Source organism: Lolium perenne, chromosome 6 (assembly GCF_019359855.2).
Source record: "Lolium perenne isolate Kyuss_39 chromosome 6, Kyuss_2.0, whole genome shotgun sequence".
NCBI lineage: Eukaryota > Viridiplantae > Streptophyta > Magnoliopsida > Poales > Poaceae > Lolium > Lolium perenne.
The window spans coordinates 21336135-21356824 of record NC_067249.2 but is presented as its reverse complement, the minus strand read 5'-3'; the positions used below and the strand labels follow the sequence as shown (position 1 = coordinate 21356824).

Below are 20690 nucleotides of genomic sequence, written 5' to 3'. Positions count from 1 at the left end.
AGGGTGCGAGTTCCACCACGTGCCGCGTGCAGAAAACGAAGCCGCGGATACTTTGTCCAAATTAGGCTAATCTAGGCAAGAAATTCCTCCCGGAATAGCCTTGGAACACTTGAGAGTGCCATCGATAAAACCAAGCCCGGAATCGGAATCAATTTTCGTACCGGAATCACATGTTGTACCCATGGATATTGATGAAGTAAACCCAGGGACTGCTCCGGTAAACTCGGGGACTGCTCCGGTAAGCTCGGGGACTGCTGCATCTGCATCAGGAGAGGCAATGATGGTGGACAATATGGAGATAGACGTACCGGCGTTTTTGGTTCGAGAAGCACCATCTTGGGTTGAACCTATTAAGGAATTCCTGATCAGCGGCACCTTGCCGGCTGACAAAAATGAATCAAGACGAGTCCAGAGAAGATCCAAAGCTTACACCATCATCAATGGGGAGACATACAAGAGAAGTGTTACCGGTGTCCTTCAAAGGTGTGTGGAGCCGGAAGAAGGAAAAGAAATGCTCAAAGAGATTCACCAAGGGGAATGTGGGCACCATGCTTCGTCAAGGGCGTTGGTTGCAAAAGCTTTCCGGCATGGGTTCTATTGGCTCACTGCTTTGGAAGATGCTGAGGAGTTGGTGCGAAAATGCAACGGGTGCCAGAGGTACGCCAAGCAAAACCATACCCCAGCTTCCGGTTTAAAAACGATACCGTTAACCTGGCCATTCGCTGTATGGTGCCTTGACATGGTTGGCCCGTTCAAAACCGCTAGAAGCAGTTTTACTCACATCTTGGTCATGGTGGATAAGTTCACCAAATGGTGGAGGTAAAACCTATCGCAAAATGTGATGGGCATACGGCAGTAAAATTCTTAAAAGATGTCATCTTGCGGTATGGATATCCGCATAGCATCATCACAGACAATGGCACAAACTTTGCTCAAGGTGAGTTCAAAAGATTTTGTGAGGATAACAATATCCGGTTGGATCTGTGCTCAGTCGCGCACCCACAAGGCAATGGCCAAGTGGAGAGAACAAACGCCTTGGTACTTTCCGGTATCAAGCCCAGGCTAATTGAACCTCTAGAAAAGACACCGGGGTGTTGGCTCGATGAGCTACCTTCAGTGTTATGGAGCATAAGAACGACTCCAAACCGGTCCACCGGATACACTCCGTTTTTCATGGTCTATGGGGCTGAAGCCGTGATTCCAACCGATATCATACATGACTCACCAAGAGTTCAACAATACACCGAAGAAGAGGTGAAAGAGGCAAGAGAAAATGATGTGGACTTGCTAGAAGAAGCAAGAGAACTAGCCTTGGCAAGAACGGCCATCTACCAACAAAACATGAGACGATATCATAACCGGAAGGTTAACCCGAGAACGTTCCGGGAAGGAGATCTGGTGCTACGCCTGGTGCAGCGCACTGAAGGCCGGCACAAGCTCTCTCCCCCATGGGAAGGACCTTTTGTTGTGAGCAAGGCTCTACACAATGACGCCTATTACTTGGTTGACGCACAGGAAGCAAAGAAAGGAAAGGCGGACAGGTCCGGAGAAGAAACCAAGCGCCCATGGAATGTAGCTCTTTTGCGTCCCTTCTATGCTTGAGGCTATGTTGTAAGAAGTTCCTTTTTGTACCTTATATGTAATGAATAAAAGATGCCGGCACCCTCGATAAAATCTCGGGGACTGCCTTAACCGAAAGTGCATGCAATGTGTTTATTTTTTCAGTTACCGGTTGGTTGCAGAACATTTTTTTTCTTTCCGGCTTAGTAACGTGTCAAACCTACCGGAGTCTTCGACTCTGCTGTTGTCCGAAACCCGGCTTCATGGCAAGCAAGATAAACCGGTAGGAATTAAGCACGTGAACGACGAAGAGGAGAGATGGGAACAAACAATCCAGAAAAATTAACTAACCCCGGTCATACCGGTTTTTTGTGAAAAATTTCGAATTATTTCTAAGTTCAAGAAAGTGCTTGCTTGGCAAAAGAAATTTGTGACTCATACGCCAAAAAACCCAGAGGGTAGGCAGAGCCAAAGCAAAAGAACCAAGTGTGCATCGAATTGGATGCCGAAACAATTCCGGAATCTTCACAGTGCAGGATAAAAAGCAAAAAATCGCAAGCAAAATGCTAAGTTAAGCAAACATAACTTACTAACTAACCGGTATCTTATACCGGCATTAAATTGTCGCAGCATAGCCAAAGGCCAAAAGGCCAAGTTTTGAGTTACATCAAAAGACCCCGGCATACCGGGGCAGAATTTAACCAAATGTTTCAAGTCGAGCAGGACCAACAGATACTTTGCAAAGGAGATCAAGCAGTAGGGGCTTCCGGGGGAGCGTCATCAGCGCCAGGAACATCCAGAGGCTCGTCACCAGCTTCGGCCTCCTCTTCAACCTCACCCTCCTCCCCGTCGCTCAGATAATCTTGGACGTCTGGGGAGCAGGGATGAAGGTGCGCGCGTCGACGAACTCCGCAATATGATAGGCACGATCCTGCCGCTTAGCGGTAAGGACCGGGTCCGTGTCGGTAGGAGCTTCCTCGCGCACGCCAACGAGGGCGTCGAGGTCCAGATCGGGGTACCAGGAGCAGGCCACGCGCAGCGCAGCATCAGCTCCAGCGCGGGCGGCGGAGCACTGCCACTCCCGGATCCTTCGGCCGGCACCTTTGAGGCGGTCGCTGATGAGGGAGAAGGTGTATGGCACCTCTTCTCCGGGCCAGAGGGTCCTGAAGAGCTGGGTGGCCACCTCAGGGATGTTAGAGAGGTTGCGGTCGATGAAGCGCATATGGGAAACCCGTGCGTTCAGCGCAACAAGGTGATAATAGGGATCCCATGGCGCGTCCAGGTTCTGATAACCCTGGGCAACCCGGCGCTCTCCAACTCTCTTTGAGGCAAACCCCTGGGAGTCCGGGAAGAGCCCTACAAGGCAAAAGAAAAAACTCAAGCAAATGCTACCGGAAAGATAAGCTTTTAAGCAAGAAACTGAAAAGGAAGAAGGAGGAAGCTTACGGAGGGCAAGCGCGTCGGTTTGCATGACCAGAAGGTCGTACTCCTTCTGCTCCGCCTCCAGCCGCGCGGCCTTCTCCTCAGCAGCCTTCCGCGCCTTCGCCATCTCCTCCAACTCAGCGTTGAGCAATGCGTTGGAATTGCTGGCGTCCTCCAGGGCCGCATCCAGCTTGGCAGCGGCGGAAGCTTCGGCGGCCTTCATGGCCTCGCCGTGCTTTAGCCCAACTTGGATGAGCTGGTCCTTCAGCCCTTTGGCATAAAGATCCAGGGCATCCAAAGCCTCGCGATGCTGCAGGGTAAGCTGCTCCTTTTCGGCTAAAACACCGGAAAGAAAATGTTAACAAAATCGCAGTTGGAAAAGACGAATTCACCGGAAAAGAGGCAAACCATACCTTGAAGCGCGGCAACCTGCTGCTGGAGGGCTCCAATGGAAGCTTCCGGAATTACTGTCAAACAAAGAGTTGTCCAAGTTAGTAAAGGAAAATGCTACCGGAAAAAATTACCGGAGGCACAAAAGGTTACCTTGGCACTTTTCGTGTGCCTCAGCAAGCTCCTGATGCTCCCATAGAAGCTCCTCAAAGAGGACCTTCCGGACGTCAACTGTGTGCTGTTCAGGACAAAGGATAAGTTAAAGTTTCGCCCTAAGAACAAGGGTCTTAACCCGAAAACTCGGGGACTGGGCATGCCGGTCTTTCGTGTTTCTAAGTTGAGTTTTGTGCTAAGAGCTACGCTCTCAACACAAAACTCGGGGACTGGGAAGATAGATAAGAGTAAGTAAAATTAAGAGAAAAACCGGCATGAGGTTAAGAAAAAGATAGAAAAAATCCGGAAGCAAGAGAAAAACCGGAACAAGGTTGAGAAAAAGATAGAAAAGATCCGGGAACAAGAGAAAACCGAAAAAAGATAAAGAAAGTTAGCAGGACTTACCATCAAGTTGTTCGTGGAATCAAACCACGCACTGTCTAGCTCCTTGACGGCCCGGCGAAGCCGCATAAAATGCTCCTCGGAGGACTTGTTTCCGGTAGGGTCAGGCAGCGGCTGCCGGTCCTTGCCTATGCCGCGGGTCGCCGGGGACATGTCCGCGGCGTTCCACTTCTCCGCATAGGGCAGGAGGTGCCCCAGCTCCCGGCCTTGGCGCTTAAAGTCAGTAATCCGGCCAAGCAGGCCGGTCGCCCTTTCGCTGGCGGCGCTGGCGGCGCGGGAGGAGTGCAGCACCAAAGGCTGCGGACCGCCGGAGGGGGTGCTGGAGGCCGCCGCCTTGCCCTTGATGAGCTTGGAGGTTTTGGGCGCCGGCAAAGTGAGAGCGGCGCTAGTCTTGGGCGGCGGTGGCGTTGGAGAGGATCCTGGAGAGAGGGGAGTGCTGGGCGCGTCGCCCGGGTTGGAACATCCCGGCGCGGAAGTTTCCGGCACGGGAGTCTTCTTCTTCTTCTTCTGGACGGAAGGAACCAAAGGTTCCGACCGCCCGACAGCTTCTTCTTCGGCGCCGATGTTGCTGGCGCCGGCATCTTGGGTTTCTGGAGGGGAGGCAAGGTCCTCCTCCGCGCGGTGATCTGGCGGTGTAGGGGCCGCGCGCCCCGAACTTGAGGTGCCCCCCAGAGGGGAGCCAGAGTTGTTGCCGGCACCAGAAGGTGCCGGGCTTGAGTAAGGAGGAGGAGTTGAGGTCCTCACGGTACCTTCGGAACTCTCGGGCCTTGGGCCAAGCTTGAGCGCAGCGCTGATTAAAAGAAAAAGAGAAGGTTGGGAAAAAGTAACCGGAGAAAGAGCGTAGCAAAAGAGAAAAGCAAGAAATGAAACCAGAATTTACCCAGAGGAGGTCGGCATCCGTTTGCGCTTGTAGCGCCTCACGCCAACTTCCTTATGCCCCAAGGGTTCCGTCCGGAACCGCTTCGAGGGAGGCTCCTCGCTGGAACCGGCATCAGACGCCGATGCCTTGTTCTTCTGGCCCTGGGCCAAGAGATTGTCAACGAACTCGTGGCCGACCTCGGCTTGCAGCGGCGGCACATGTTCGTGGATCTGTGGTTTCGAGATACTTAAGAAAACAGCTACAAAGGAACAATGATAAACAGTATGGGGAATCGAAAGAGAAAGGTACCTCAATGATCTCCAGGTCATCTGCGGTACCGGCAGGCTTGGGCACTGACGGGCCGAGGCGCGAGGCTCTAGTCTTGCCCATCTTGAGATCCTTCCACTTGATGAAAGGATCCGGATCGACGGAATCTAGGGCGCGCTTCACGCAGGGGCCTCGTCGCTCTGTGCGGATGGAGGGGAAGCGATCCTCTACCTGAAACAAATAAAGAGAGGGTTAACAACAGCGTAAGTGTTACCGGAAAACCAACCCAAGTCGCACAATCTCTTACTTCTTGGGTCGGAGGATTAGAGGTACTGAAAGGCAGAAGGCCCCACTCCCAGTCATCCGGCATCGCAGTTTGGCAAATCTGCGTAGCCTTGCGGACGACGTCCCTTTTGCTGAGAGGGAGGCCGGTAATCTTGGTAGGGTCACCAGGGCCGTACATCTCGCTCATCCTATGTTGCCGGTGCTGGAGAGGAAGCACCCGGCGTGAAATAAAGGCGCGGATAATATCGTCGGAGCAGATGTCGGTCTCCTTCATCAAATGCGTCATATAGCGAACCACCCGGTTGGTTTCCGGATGGCCCGACTTCGGATTGTAGCTCCAGTTGGCCTTGCTGGGCGGCGCCGGATTGAAGGGCGGCAGATTGATGAGGTCCGCGTCGCCGCTGTTCTTCACGTAAAAGAAGGTCCCTTGCCATGCCCGGCATGACTCGAGACCGGTAAACTTAAAAAAGGGGCTCCCCTGACGGGAGCCAACGATGCAGGACCCGCATTGAACGGGAGGTTTGGGTGCAGGGATGTCCTTGCCCTGAACGGAATTGATCCGAAGAGCGAAGAAACGAGCAAACGTCTCACGGATGGGACGAATGCCAACATATGCCTCCATGAAGGAGGTGAAGCAAGAAAGATAAAAAACGGAGTTGCCGGGAAGATGATGAGGTTGAAGTTCATAGAAATCTAAGAACCTCCGGAAGAAAGAAGAGGCAGGAAGGCCGAAGCCGCGCTCAAAGTGAGCTAGGAAAACAACATATTCACCGGGTTCAAGCACCGGTTCGATTTCGCCAGTTGGAAGCCGGCAGGTCACGCCTTCCGGAATCCGGCGGGACCGGTACAGCCAATCGATCTCATACTCGCTGACGTTGGAACCCATCCAGGCCCCGCGGGTGACAGCGGTAAGATTTGCGCCGGAAGCTTGGCTAGTGCTGCCGGATTCTCCGTGGCTACCAGATCCGGTATCCATCGAAGCGGAATTGGCGGATCTATCCGAGGAGGACGCACGCCGGCTACCGGAGGAGGAGGCAGAGGAGGAACCAGAGGGAGTTTCTTCGCTAGACATTGGTTTAGAGAGAGAAAAACAGAAATCCCACGATTGGCCCCCGCGCGAAGATCTACGAGTAAGAGGAAAATCAAAGAAAAAGGGGAAATAAAAACACTGTCGACCCGAGATCTGAAAAACGAGGAAAGAGCAAGCAAACTGAGATTGGAACTAACCTCGAGCGGCGCAGTCGCTGAGGAAGACGTTCGCCGGCAAAGGAGCGGGCCTGTTGTCGCCGACGAGCAGCGTCGACGGCGAGGCGGAGAAGGGCGCGAAGAAGCAAGAGTGCTGCAGGCGCGACGGAGGTGCTGCGGGAGACTTCCGCACGGCGAGGTCCGGCGGAAACGCGGCGTGAGTTCGCCGGGCGACAAGGCTCAAGAGAACGACGGCGGGCGAAGAGCGGCAGGAGCACAGAAGGCAAGGAGCACTATGCGCGAAGGTTGGGGAATGCGAGAAAAGGAAGAAGAAGGGGCGGTTTCCCTTATAAGGGATAGAGAAGTTGGGCTGGAAACCGCCAGGCCGTGGCAGTTCGCAAAGTGGGCCGCGACGGTTCGCATAAATGGGCCGCCACGTGGCGCGGCACTACGCGTGAGAAAGCAAGAAGCCACACGGAAGGGCGCACGGATCCAAAGTGGCGGCGGGATCCACTGCGGTGCATTAAATGTGCGCGCGGGAGTCGAAGAGAAGTGACCACTGCCACTGGCCTGTCAGTCACAGTGCGCATGTCACTGACAAGCGCGGGGCCCGAGAAATTCTCGACCACGTCGAGGAGACAGTTAATGGCAAGGATACCGGAGAGTGAGATACCGGAAAACACGTTACGAAGGGAGAAAAAAGACGAGTACGGCAAGGATGCCGGGAATAGAGTTGACCTCCGGAAAGATTAAACCGGAATCTTGAGATGTGGGAACCCGGCATGGTCTGTTGGATAGAATCCATCAGACTATACCGGCTTCGGGGACTAATGTTGGGAGATGACCCCCGGTATGCCAAAGGCATGCCAAACCGGATGGTTTGAACCCTCAAGATACCGGTTAAATATTGATACCGGAGGAAAGAGCCAAGGATTTGGCTAAGTGAATCTAAGCCGGGATCCCCAAGGGGGGTGTACTGGAACCGGGTAAAGAAGATACCGGAGGGAGAGCGTATCGGCACAGCTGGTCAAAGATTCCCTCTGGAGCAAGAAGACGAAAGATGAGCGAAGCAAAAGTAACTTTAAACAGAGCCCTGACGTCAAAGGTGGAGGGTGACGCCAAAAGCGACTGAGGGCGTCATCCCCTGTGGTTAAAGAAGCCGACGCCGCCCTTTTTGACTAAAGTAACGTTGTAAAGGTAGTTTGTCTAGTCAAAGATACTGTAAGATGCCATTAGATGCTGGAATATTCTATTGGATGCTGTTTAGATGCCATTAGGGTTTCTTGTTCAGCAAGCCACCTCTCCCCCATATAAGGAGAGGGGGTAGCTCCATTACGGGAGAGGTACGATCAGAGATAGGTGTGTTCTTACGGGCAAGTGTAACACAAACCTGTAACCTGAAAAGAGGAATAAAGAGAAAGATCTAGAGCGGAGTTCGTCCTTGTGTTCTTCTCGTTTCGCTACCCTAGGGTGTGTTCTTGAGGAAAGCATCCGGAAGTTCACCCAATCTTATCACAAACCCTCCCCCGAATCCTCTAGCGCACATTCGGTCCCAACTCAAACCATCCCATGGCATCTGCTCGTTCACCACGACGACAACCATGGAGCGGACACGAAGCTCCTGATTCTGCCTGCCGTAGCAAGCCTGGCTGCCTGCTCCAGAAGATGGACCATGGCCAGCTGTTTCATGCAGGTCATCAACCCGCCAGCAGCGTCACGCATTTCGCCGGCGATGAAGCGACAGCCCACAGCTGACACCTGGCATGCCAGATTGCCAGGAATGCCGTGCGCGTTGTTTGCTTGGCTATCTGGCGTGGCTTTGGTGCACTCGATGGTGATACGCACCAGCTGCACGTCGGAGGTCGAGGACCTCATTCTCGCTGCCCTCCGTGACTGTTGCTGCCGTCCAGTCTACGCGCGTTGAGGAGGTACTGCGAGGGGAACCTCCTCATCTGCAGACTTTGCAATGCCGTTCCACAACCTCTCCTTTGGATACCATTCGCCCGGTGCGACTTCAGCGGCATACCGCTGGTGGTCTGGCGGGCTCCCATCGGACGAAACGCGATGCTCACCTGAAACACGTTGCAAGGCCGGCCATGGCTTGGGGAGCTGATGGTCAGCTTGGCGTAGCGGGCGATATGGAACTCTCTTGGTTGCTCGAGGTAGGGGAAGATCTACAGTGCAAGGCTGGGTGCTGGGAGAGAGCTGGTGGTCAGCTTTGCAGAGGAGATTAGGGGTGTACACCGGCGCGCGCAGTTAAGTGGCATGTTACAGCACACGCCTAACTATCCTGCACCATGCGAATAAATGTCGACAACTGCATACGCGCATGCCCGTGTATAAAGCCACACGGAAATGAAAGTCTAGCGCGTATTCAGCACCCGCTATATTAAGTTCTAATCGCGCGGCACCCATACACAACGGCGATATCGACCTCGCGCGTTGCCAGGTCCAATCGTCCGGGTCGCCACGGGTGCTCTCAAATTATGTAATAAATCCGGATTGGACGTAGTATTTGAAATGAAAATTGAGCGAGCGTAAGAGCATCTCCAGCCGCGTCCCCCAAACCGCGCCGGATTGAGTGTTTGGGGGACGTGTTTTGTTCGTGCCGCCTTTGAGGGACGTCGCTCCCCAGTCGCGTCCTCCAAACGCTGCCCCCAAACATAAAAATAATTTAAATAGATAGAAGAAAACTCTTTACTAATATTCAAATCGGTTTAAATGAACAAATTACATATAAAACTTCGAAAAAACATAATTAAATTACATATAAATTATTTTAAACTACTTCGTCTTCTTCTTCGATGATGGCTCCGCCTCGTCGTCGTCATCACGGTGGCGCTTCCTGCTCGTCACCTCTTCTGAAGAGACGGTGTCGGCCGACTCGTCAGAGGAACTAGTGTCCTCCTCGTCGTCGCCAGTGCTCCCCGGCTGCGCCTTGGCCTTGGCCTTGGCCTTCGCTTTCGCGTCCGCCTCCACCTTCGCACGGGCCGCCGCCTCCTCTGACCCTTCCTCCTCCACGTCCTCCTCCACGCCCAGCCATTCCTCCTCGCTGCCAAGTGCCGGCATGGAATCGTCGCCGCTGCTGGGCGTCCGGGTTCTGTCCCACCAATGGCGAAATCCAGCAGACTTGCCCTCGCTGGAGGTGTCGGATGGAAGCTGTGAGGTGTAGCCCATCGTCGCTGGAGGTGTCGGATGGAAGCTTGGATGAATGGCGGCAGGCCGAAAGCGCCTACGTATATTGAGCGCGGATGAACGGCGGCGCAGAAGTCGAAGAGAGCGGCGGTTGCTCTTCCCAGGAGTCCGCGCTCCATTTCGGCGGTTGGCGCGTCAGTCGACGCGGTTGCCAATGCGACGGTTCCGCTTCCCGGCAACTGCATCGTCGCTACGTAGGTGGCGGTTGAGCATCCGAGCCGCTGACGTGTCGGGCCCGCGTCGCTTCGCCTCGCTTTTTGTTGTGTCCGGCGTGCCTGGTGCGTCCCCGTGGAACGGGGACGGGCTCGGGGCGCCGAACACCGTATCGGGGCGCGCTGAATAAAAATGGGCTTTGGCGGACACGGCTGGAACGGTTTTTTATCCGGCGCTTTGGAAGACGCGGCTGGAGATGGAGATGCTCTAACATCGTAATTCGCCACCAGATCAGGTAATCATAACCCACCCGTATGTGATCTGCAAGGTGAAAGTCCCTCCCAGAATTAAAAATGTGGTACAAAGGGTCCACCCAGCATTAACATTCTCAGGCGGCCGGCTCCTTCCCACGAAGCTTCCTCAGACAAGGACGACCAAGGCAGCGTCATGCCAGATCCTCTCGGCCGTCGCTCGCTGATGACGTGCGTGTCTCCGTCGTGTATCCCGTGCTCCGCTCATGCCGTTACGAGCACAGACACAGTAGTACAACCTCCCCGGGGGCTGGCCGTCCATCCAAATATCTCCTCCCGGAGCAGCTTCCCGGAAGCTTCTCCGAGATGGGGTCGCCGAACGTCGTAATCCATCGATCGTGCCGTCCTACCCATGATCCGTTCCAAACTCCTCCTTCCTCCTCGCTTTATACATCAAGAACCACCACTCGTCCGGAACGCGCGCAGCCGTTGCCGTCGACACAAAGCAACAGCATTTCTTTAGTGATTAGATTTCACACCGGGAGTCGGTGGCATCCATGGCGGAGGAGGTCGACGGCGGCGCGGGGGCGTACGAGGACCTGCTGCCGGTGATGGCTGGCAGGCTGGGGACCGCGGGGCTGCTGGAGGAGCTGCGGGCGGGGTTTCGTGTGCTGGCGGACCCGGCGCGGGGCGCGATCACCGCGGAGAGCCTGCGCCGGAGCGCCGGGAGCGTGCTGGGCGTGGCCAGCATGACGGCGGACGAGGCGGAGGCCATGGTGCGCGAGGGCGACCATGACGGCGACGGCGCGCTCAGCGAGCGGGAGTTCTGCGTGCTCATGGTGCGGCTCAGCCCCGGCATCATGGACGACGCCGAGGGGTGGCTCGAGGACGCCATCGCCGACGAGCTGCTGCCGCCCGGCTCCCCCCCGCCGGCCTTTGCCGCATGATCTGAGTAGGCCAGTAGTTACCATGTGCCTGGGTGAACTGTTCTCGTGTTCGTACTTGGTGCTGTTAATAATTATAAGTAACCTGTGAGTGTGACGTCGTCCTGCTGTGTTTTCCTGTATTGATCCGTTAGTTAAGCTCGTGCACGGACTTCATTTTAGTCCTCGCTGCTGAAAACACGTTCGCCCACTATTCTTTCTTTCTTCTGTATTTCGATATCGAAGTCTCAGCATGCAAAGTTGGTTTGAACCGTACCCATTCCCCCCTAAACATTGTGACATGCTTTCTCTATTTGACACATACGAATCTAGACAAATCTGTGTTAATTAATTTGGAAGGGAGGAGGCAATATTAATTGTCAAAAAATAGGCTGGCTCCTTCCTTCTCCATTTCGTTTGTATTCAGATTTGGGTCGTAGCATACTAAGTTAATTTCAAATGCGCTGACTTTTCCTAAACCTTGCAATATCGTGTGGGAAAATAAACTCATTCCTAAACCTTGCAATAAAATTTGGGTCACTTACACATAGCTACGCCACTGTAACTCCGGGATAAAGATTTTAACGCCTCGTAATATCTAGAATCTACTTTATCAATTCTCTATGTGATATTTCTTAGACTCTACGCTGAAAGAGTCCTATCAAGCTCTACATGCACTAAACCAGAAGAAACCACGCAAAAGGGGACTACATTGTAGTGGGAAACTCTCCCACTGATTTCGCCTAAAAAGGACACTACATTGCATATCAGTGCACCAACTATTCTGAAGACAAATTTTGTTTTGTCTTCTTTTACAACACACTCAAATTAGATAGAATTAAAATAAAAATTCTTGAAATAAATTTGAGAAAACAAAACCATTTATTTTAATAGAAACACAAAGTTTCTCTTTAGCATGGCCGTGTTTATAAAGATACGTGTGTGTACCGTGTAGCAGTGGAATTCAAGTTATAATATTGCACATTCTTTAGTTTGTTAGATACAAATACTAAAATTATTTAAATCTTAATGTTAAAAGGTTGCATCATCAAAACAATCTAGAAATATTTGGTGAAAAAATAATGACAAATGTAAAAAAGTTCAGTATAAAGGCCTGTTCGGGAATGCCCTAGCAATCAGCCTGTGAAACCCAAATCGCTTTGTTACGTCCATAGTCGATTATGAGCCATCAGTTAAAAGGAATCATAAGGACCACATCTTTTTTAAAATAACTTGCTCTCCTCTAGAGTACAGTATATCCCCCTCCTAAATTTATTTGTTTCTTAAAATAGATCAAATAATTTTCCAGGCATTGATTAAATTTATAGCCCACTGACATGAACTGCTTCAATAATGCTTCAATAATAGGTCATCGTCCTCTACTTTCAAATCCTAATTCATAGCCCAGTGGTTTCCATCTCGATCCGTTGTGAGAAGATCACGAGATCGAATCCACCCCACAAAAAGCCTACATTTTCCTTGCATGGGTCCCCTAGTGAGGAACCATAGCTAGATGGGGCAGATTTGCTTCAAAGTCGGCAAAAAATCACGTCTAGATCCTTGTATGTTCAAATCATTCGAATCTAGGTCAAATACAATCTGTTTTGAACAAATAAAGTTTGTTTGAATCAAAAAAGTTTGCACATTTTGAATTGTCCGGTGAAAATGTTGAACTTGATTTTACAACATTCGACGGGTGACGGAGTTTCTGATAACTTCTATACTAGAACATATAGACTGTGACGCATATTGACCCACATAATCTGTAACACTCAAGTTTAAAGTTGGATGTTGTACACAAGGTGTTTGCTCAACTACAACTTAGTTTGGAGAAGGGGGTTATACGCTAGTAGAAAACTGACCTTTCGTTCAGGCCTTTTGTCCCGGCCCAGTCTGGAACCGGGAAAAATAGGCCGGTCACGTCGCTCCGAAATCACCGAGAAGCTATGGGGTTTTTGTCGTGGTTCTTTAAGGTCTTTTGTCCCGGTTTGAGGCTCCAACTGGGACAAAAGGGTCTGAAGCCTTTTGCGGCCTGTTGGCAGCCATTTTGTCCCGGCTGGAGACACGAGCCGGGACATAAAATCCAACCGTTCGTTTCCGCGCGGAACCCGATCGGTCCTTGTCATTACTGACACAGAATTCGGGTCGTTGGAATCTGAGCCGCCAGCGCGGCCAACCACGGGAATTAATCACCGGTGGCGGGCCCCTGTTCATCTTCCACTCCTTTATATGCTCAAATCTTCTCCACCATTGTCACACACACCACATTCTTCTCCATCTCATCACCATTGCAAAATAAAAGCTCCTCTTCGTCGATGTTTCGGAGTCGATGGTGCGCTACCCGGCTCCTCCAACTCGGGTGTACCACTTCATGGCCGAAGTGATGGCTTTCAAGGTCACGGTCGCGCTCCGTGCAAGAAGGGTGGAGAAGTGGATCCATGGTGGGAAGAGGGACTTTCTCGACGCCGCAACGACCAAGTGCGTCAGCTTGGACAGCGAGTTCACCGATCCTCGCGCGGCGGGTGATCAGCGCGCCGCCGTCCTTCAACTCTGTTGGCGTCCGAGATGTTGGTGTTCCAGATTTGTTATGCCGATGAAGTGCCACAAGTGCTCAAGGAGTTCTTGCAGGACATGAACATCAAATTCTTCGGCGCCACTATCGACAATGATGGGAAAATGATGCATCACTACGACATTCGTATTACTTCTGCGTACGACCACCAGAAGTTACTCCCCAACCCCACCAACAGGTCCACCCCGAGTCTATATGATCTGGCAATCTATACCATTGGGACAAACCTTGAGAAGAAAAAAAAACAGAAGTACAAGAAGATGGACGTCGCCGCTCAAGAAAAATAAGATGAGCTCATTTTTGGATGGGCCAATTTTTCATTGAGCTACGAGCAAGTGCACTATGCTGCTCTAGACGCTCGCGTGGGCTTCGAGATTGGTAGAAGACATTGGATGCTAGTTGGCTACAATTGTCATGTTGATCGTCTCAATATTTAGAGATGATGAGTAGATGATGGTCTTCTATATTTGTATAAACTATGAATCGTTTCAATATATCGAATTTTTTATTGTTATCCAAATTCTCCACATTATTTTGGTCATATTCTTGCGGGATACATTTTCCAGGGTGTCATACCTTTCATCCCTTCTTGCACATTAGTTTCATCATCGTTGTTCTCCTCTTCCAACTTGAACTGCACAATTAAATTGTGCGGTGTTTGTCATACCATCAGAAGCTGCTTCCTCCTCTACACGGGCCGTCAAGTCTATATTAATTATCTGGCCATATTATTTGAATAATGCATATATTATTTGATAATAATATTAATAAATGAATAAAAACAAAAAAAAAAAGCCTGGTGACCAGGTGTATACGTGAGCACGCGTTGCATGTCCAACACGTGGCTAACACCGTTCAGTAAAACGTTAAGTTGGGGAAGTGCATGTGGCCTCGGCCTATCCAACATGTGCCTCCTGATTTTAATCCCCTCTCTCATCAAAATGACATCACACAATCTTATCCCCTCACAGCCTCCAGGGCGAACAGTGGCTCGTGTTCGCTGGCGAGGAGACAAGGCAGCCCGTGTAAGCCATCAGGCGGAACGGGTGGGGGAAGACGATGGCGAACTTCACGGCTTGCGCCGGAGGGACTTCGCTGTCGTACGACAGCGAGCTCGTGCAGGTCTACTGCGGCATCCTTCTTGTGTTGGGATCTCGCCGTCGCATTCTTGTTCTTAGCCGATGTGATCCAATTCAAGCTAGCGTCGGGCTCGGGTAGATTGGATTGTCGAGGATAATCGCAGCTGCTGCCGACAGAGATTATGGCGTGGTTTCTCTGAGGATTTTTGGCTCCAGCGACGGCGGAGAATTTCGCGGTTTTTCCCCTGCCCTCGGTTGCAGACGTCCATCCGTATCAAGAATTATATGCTAGCTAGAGCAGCCTCTTCTGTGTTCGCGTCCTCTTTTTTTTTTTTACTATTCTCAGTATGATAGTATCCATGTGTTACTCTCGAGAAAAGTCTTTGGTCTTGCGATCTGTTCTCCATCCAGAGCTCTCCTATTCTCCGCCTGTCTCTGGTACGATTCCACCGACTGTTTGTTTAATGATCTCTGCGTACGCCTATCGCTGTTCTCCCTTCCGAGGATTTCATCCCATTGCCAAGTTCAGATTTGAGTGCTTTCATTCATCCTAGGATGCTCGATTGATTGATTGATTTGTGAAGCAGCTTCGTTGACCGGCGATGCGCGAGGTGTAGGCTGGCGAGGTGGAGGTGGGGCGGCGGATGCGGTGAGGTGGAGGTGAGGCCAGCTAGAAGGGAGCGCGGCCACGCTAGGAGGGAGCACTGCCGCGCGAAGGCCGGGGCCGGCCGCCGGCGTTGCATCGCGCTGGGGCACCCGGAGTGTTTGCGTCAGCTATAAGATTTGTTCTGAGTTGGCGCGGTGGCAGTGGCGGCGCGCGGATGTTGCTGGGAGGTGGAAGGGGAAGGGAGCACGATCCTGCCGCCGGCACCCTCCGCCCGCCCCGACGAGATCCTCCTGCCCGCCCGCTCCGACCGGATCTTCCGGCCCGGCGACTCCCTCCGCACGCTGCAACGGCCTCCTCCACTTTAGGCCGACGACTCCCTTCGCCTTGCTGTGACAGCGACCTCCGCCCGACGCCGACGACGCCCCTCTGTGACGGCGGCCACTCACCAGCGCCGAAAGGAAGGGCAGACTGCAGGTGGGCGGAGGAATACACTGGGCGGAGGGCGCCGTCGCAGCCAGAGATGGGCGGAGGGTGTCGGGGTGGGTCGTCTCGAGAGCTCCGTCGTTCCCGGAGGTGGGCGCAGCGGCCGGACTGGAAATATCTGCCCCAAGAGCTGCGAGACCGCACACTCGTTTCTGACCCGTGCGTGAGGATTGACTCGCTCTGACGGAGCTGTTTTATTATTTTTTATCTGATGATTCGGCTGTCATCACTCGGCTACCTTGAAAAGATATTCCACGCCGTTAGGTGGCTGTTAACGTCTTCGCGGATCAGTAAGAATCTAAAAGCAAATCCAACGGTAGCGAGTGGGTGCACACATATACACGTGGTCACCAAATCCACTCTCAAAAACAAAATTATTTCATATTCAAATTCCTCACATTTTTTTAATAGTTATGCATATATTATTTGTCCACTTGCGGTTTAAAAATTTAAAGATATTAATTATTTGTCCATATTATTTGAATAATGCATATATTATTTGATAATAATATTAATAAATGAATAAAAACAAAATTATTTCACATTCAAATTCCTCGCATTTTTATAATAGTTATGCATATATTATTTGTCCACTTGCGATTTAAAGATTTAAAGATATTAATTATTTCGCTATATTTTTTGAATAATGCATATATTATTTGATAATAATATTAATAAATGAATAAAAAAATTATTTCATATTAAAATTCACATTTTTTAATAGTTATGCATATATTATTTGTCCACTTGTGGTTTAAAGATTTAAAGATATTAATTATTTGGTCATATTATTTGAATAATGCATATATTATTTGATAATCCTATTAATAAATAAGAAAAACAAAATTATTTCATATTCAAATTCCTCACATTTTTCTAATAGTTATGCATATATTTTTTGTCCACTTGCGGTATAAAGATTTAAATATTTTAATTATTTTCCATATTATTTGAATAATGCATACATTATTTGATAATAATATTAATAAATGAATAAAAACAAAATTATTTCATATTCAAATTCCTCACATTTTTCTAATAGTTATGCATATATTATTTGTCCACTTGCGGCTTAAATATTTAAGGATATTAATTATTTGGCCATATTATTTGAATAATGCATATATTATTTGATAATAATATTAATAAATGAATAAAAACAAAATTATTTCATATTCAAATTCCTCACATTTTTCTAATAGTTATTCATTATGTTTACTTACATAATTGTTTTTGGTTTAAAAAATAGAAAAAATGTGACACAATGGCATAAGAGTTGGAGAGGTGACATGGTTGGAGAGGAAAAGATGAGAAAGCAGTTTTGTCACACCGGTACTACCGCTATTGGTACCGCCCCACGGTACCGCTCTGGTGTTCTGCGTTGGAATTGACCCACATAACAAGTTACGGTACCTTTACGGTACCTTTACGGTACCTTGAGCGGTAGTACCGCTTGAGAGCGGTAGTACCGCCCAAGATACCGCTTAAGTACCGTAACGGAAGTTACGGCCGTACCGCATAGCTACCGGTACAGCCATTAGCCTCGGGGGAGAACTACTCCCTCCTCATCATAGGAGTCAGGAGCGTCGATGAAGATGGCGGTGGTGTCGATGGAGATGCCTTCCGGGGGCACTTCCCCGTCCGTGGCGTGCGGGCACGAATGGAGACTTCGTCCCGAAATCTTGGCTTCGCGATGGCGGCAGCTGTGTAACTTTTCTCGTACCGTGGCTTATTCGTGTCGAAGTTTTAGGTCACCATGGCTTAAATAGGCGAAGAGTCGGAGTCGGAAGGGGTCTGGGGGGCCCACACAGTAGGGGGGCGCGCCCCCCCTCTGGCCGCGCCGCCACCATGTGTGGGGGCCCTGGGCCTCCCCTCTGGCCCCTCTTCGGTGTTCTATAAGCTTCGTGGAATTATAAGATCGTGGGCCTTGATTTCGTCCAATTCCGAGAATATTTCCTTACTAGGATTTCTGAAACCAAAAACAGCAGAAAACAGGAACTGACACTTCGGCATCTTGTTAATAGGTTAGTTCCGAAAAACGCATCAAAACGATATAAAGTGTGAACAAAACATGTAGGTATTGTCATAAAACAAGCATGAAACATAAGAAATTATAGATACGTTGGAGACGTATCAGCATCCCCAAGCTTAGTTCCTACTCACCCTCGAGTAGGTAAACGATAACAAGAATAATTTCTGAAGTGACATGCTACCAACATAATCTTGATCCAGTAATAATGTAAAGCATGTGAACTGAGATCAAATCACTCAAAGCAAATGTCTATATTGATATAAGAGATGATAATGCAAGAGTTAAACAAGCTAGAAGTTTTCATGAACTATTGCTTTAAAGACATGAAACCGTACAAAGTTCATTAAAGATGTTTTAAGTATCCAGCATAGAAGTTCTATCCTTCATTCCAAGCATCAAGTAAATTTTCACAACAAAGAAGGATTCAGTCAAGTAAAATTAAACATGGACGTCATGAATCAACTGTTTCGAAGTCTACTCAACCGGTGAGCGCAAGCATTTGGTATTGGCACCAGGATGTTATGGCAAAAAGAACGTTAATGGGGGTTTGGAAGGCCAATGAAAGAAAGTCTCACATAGCTATAAGTGATCATTAGACAAGAGGAAGTCTTATGATCGAGGCTATGCAACGAGTAGTGATTGCCATGCAACGAATGCACATAGAGCTATATGTGTATGAAAGCTCTCCAATGGAACTAGTGGGGGTGCATCCAACTTGGTTGCTCACGAAGATCTAGAGCACTTTTGAGGAAGCTCATCATTGGAGTATACAACCCAAGTTCTATAGTGTAAATTCCCCACATAGTTATACTAGTAAAACATGAAAACTCTCTCACATGGAGTATAGGTGCTAAACATGTGCACAAATGATGACTATGAATACTGCAGGTGCTAAAACATTAGCACAAGTGTGGATAAAAGATAGTAATGCTGCCCCCTTTTTCTTTATTTTCTCTTTTTTTCTTTTTTTTTTCTTCTTTTTTTCTTTTTCTGTTTCTCTTTTCGATGGCCTCCATGGCTCTTTTCACTTTTAGGGGCAACATCCTAATATGTCAACACACTTTTTAGTACAAATAACTCATAATGAACAAAACATGATGTATAAAACTGTATGTCTCTGCCAGTGTAGCAGCATGTGCAATGATCTAGCGTAACATGGGTAAACCACACATTAGCTATATAGAATCATGCAAAGCAATATAAAAATAATTAATGACAACAAGTCATGTAATGTAAAATGGAAGTTGCATGGAAATGATGTGGTAGGTAGGTATAGTGGCTGTTTTGAGGAAGATGTATGGGCTTATGTGTAGGAGAATAAGATAAAGTCCTCCCACGGGTTTGGATGTACTTGTGAAGTATGCACATTCTCAATGTGAGCAAAAGGCAATGCACAGTACCGAAGAGGCTAGCAATTTTGGATGGTGGAAATGCCAAAAACCGTAGCCTAACATTAGTCAAAAAGAACTCACAAGCTTATTGCAAACAACTAGCAGGTTCATCATTAAGAGCATGATTAAAATTCACTCCAAGGAGGACCGTTCACGGTGGCACAAGTACCCCGCTAGCTCCCTCGACCTTCAGCACAACTTAGTTATTACGATGAACTCTTAAACATGGAAAGCTATCAAGTCCAACTACACCTTCAACTATTTAAGTAGAGTTTGTAGTACGGCACAAGATTAAAGACAACAATCCACTACTAATTTTAACTTATTTATCCAGCAAGATTTACCATCTAAATACCTCAAAACGTTTGCAAAGAATCAGGTTATCAAAGCTCAATGATCTATAAGATTATGCAAGTATTTCATTATACTACTACCACATGCAACATTTTCTGAACCAACCAAATAACAATGAACGAAGCAGTTTCAACCTTCGCCATGAACATTAAAATAAAGCTAAGAACACCAGTGTTCATATGAACGAGCAGAGCATGTCTCTCTCCCACACAAGCATGAATTTATTCAGAGAATGAAAATAACAAAACAAAAATAAAAGCACACAGACGCTCCAAGTAAAGTACATAAGATGTGACGGAATAAAAATATAGTTTCACTAGACGTGACCTGATAAGTTGTCGATGAAGAAGGGGATGCCTTGGGCATGCCCAAGCTTAGATGCTTGAGTCTTCTTGAAATATGCAGGGATGAACCACGGGGGCATCCCCAAGCTTAGACTTTTCACTCTTCTTAATCATATATCATCCTCCTCTCTTGACCCTTGAAAACTTCCTCCACACCAAACTCAAAACAAACTCATTAGAGGGTTAGTGCATAATCAAAAATTCACATGTTCAGAGGTGACACAATCATTCTTAAAACTTTTGGACATTGCCCAAGGCTACTGAAAGTTAATGGAACAAAGAAATCCATCAAATATAGCAAAACAGGCAATGCGAAATAAAAGGCAGTATCTGTCAAAACAGAATAGTACGTAAAGACGAATTTTTCTGGGGCACTTAACTTGCTTAGATGAAAATGCTAAAATTGAATGAAAGTTGCGTACATATCTGAGGATCACGCACGTAAATTGGCAGATTTTTCTGAGTTACCTACAGACGGGGCTACTCAATTTCGTGACAGCAAGAAATCTGTTTCTGCGCAGTAATCCAAATCTAGTATCATTTTTACTATCAAAGACTTTACTTGGCACAACAATACAATAAAATAAAGATAAGGAGAGGTTGCTACAGTAGTAACAACTTCCAAGACACAACAAAACAGTAGCAAAATCAAAAAAACATGGGTTATCTCCCAAGAAGTGCTTTCTTTATAGCCATTAAGATGGGCTCAGTAATTTTAATGATGCACTCGCAAGAAATAAGAGTTGAAGCAAAAGAGAGCATCAAAAGCAAGTATGAAACAAA

At 48.8% G+C, this 20690-nt stretch overlaps 2 protein-coding genes and 1 long non-coding RNA gene across 3 annotated transcripts; all 3 read left to right on the top strand.

Moving 5' to 3' along the window:
- Window positions 1–10484: 10484 nt before the first annotated feature.
- Window positions 10485–11163, top strand: LOC127308656 (calcium-binding protein KIC). The gene has a single exon (XM_051339539.2). It carries the CDS (start codon window positions 10680–10682, stop codon window positions 11067–11069), a length of 390 nt encoding a protein of 129 aa, XP_051195499.1. The 5' UTR covers window positions 10485–10679; the 3' UTR covers window positions 11070–11163.
- Window positions 11164–13374: 2211 nt separating this feature from the next.
- On the top strand, window positions 13375–13904 carry LOC127310703 (uncharacterized). Its single transcript, XM_051341352.1, has 2 exons — window positions 13375–13597; window positions 13645–13904. Exons 1-2 carry the CDS (start codon window positions 13375–13377, stop codon window positions 13902–13904), a joined length of 483 nt encoding a protein of 160 aa, XP_051197312.1.
- Window positions 13905–14418: 514 nt separating this feature from the next.
- On the top strand, window positions 14419–16001 carry LOC127308657 (uncharacterized). Its single transcript, XR_007856701.2, has 2 exons — window positions 14419–15134; window positions 15284–16001. It is a non-coding gene; the product is annotated as an uncharacterized lncRNA (long non-coding RNA).
- The last annotated feature ends 4689 nt before the right edge of the window (window positions 16002–20690 follow it).

Excerpts from the sequence above, each read along its gene's own strand:
- LOC127308656 (XM_051339539.2), top strand. The coding sequence starts at position 10,680 with ATGGCGGAGGAGGTCGACGGCGGCGCGGGGGCGTACGAGGACCTGCTG.
- LOC127310703 (XM_051341352.1), top strand. The coding sequence starts at position 13,375 with ATGGTGCGCTACCCGGCTCCTCCAACTCGGGTGTACCACTTCATGGCC. Across the intron at positions 13,598-13,644 it reads CGCCGCCGTCCTTCAACTCT|TGCCACAAGTGCTCAAGGAG; the intron begins GTTGGCGTCCGA and ends ATGCCGATGAAG.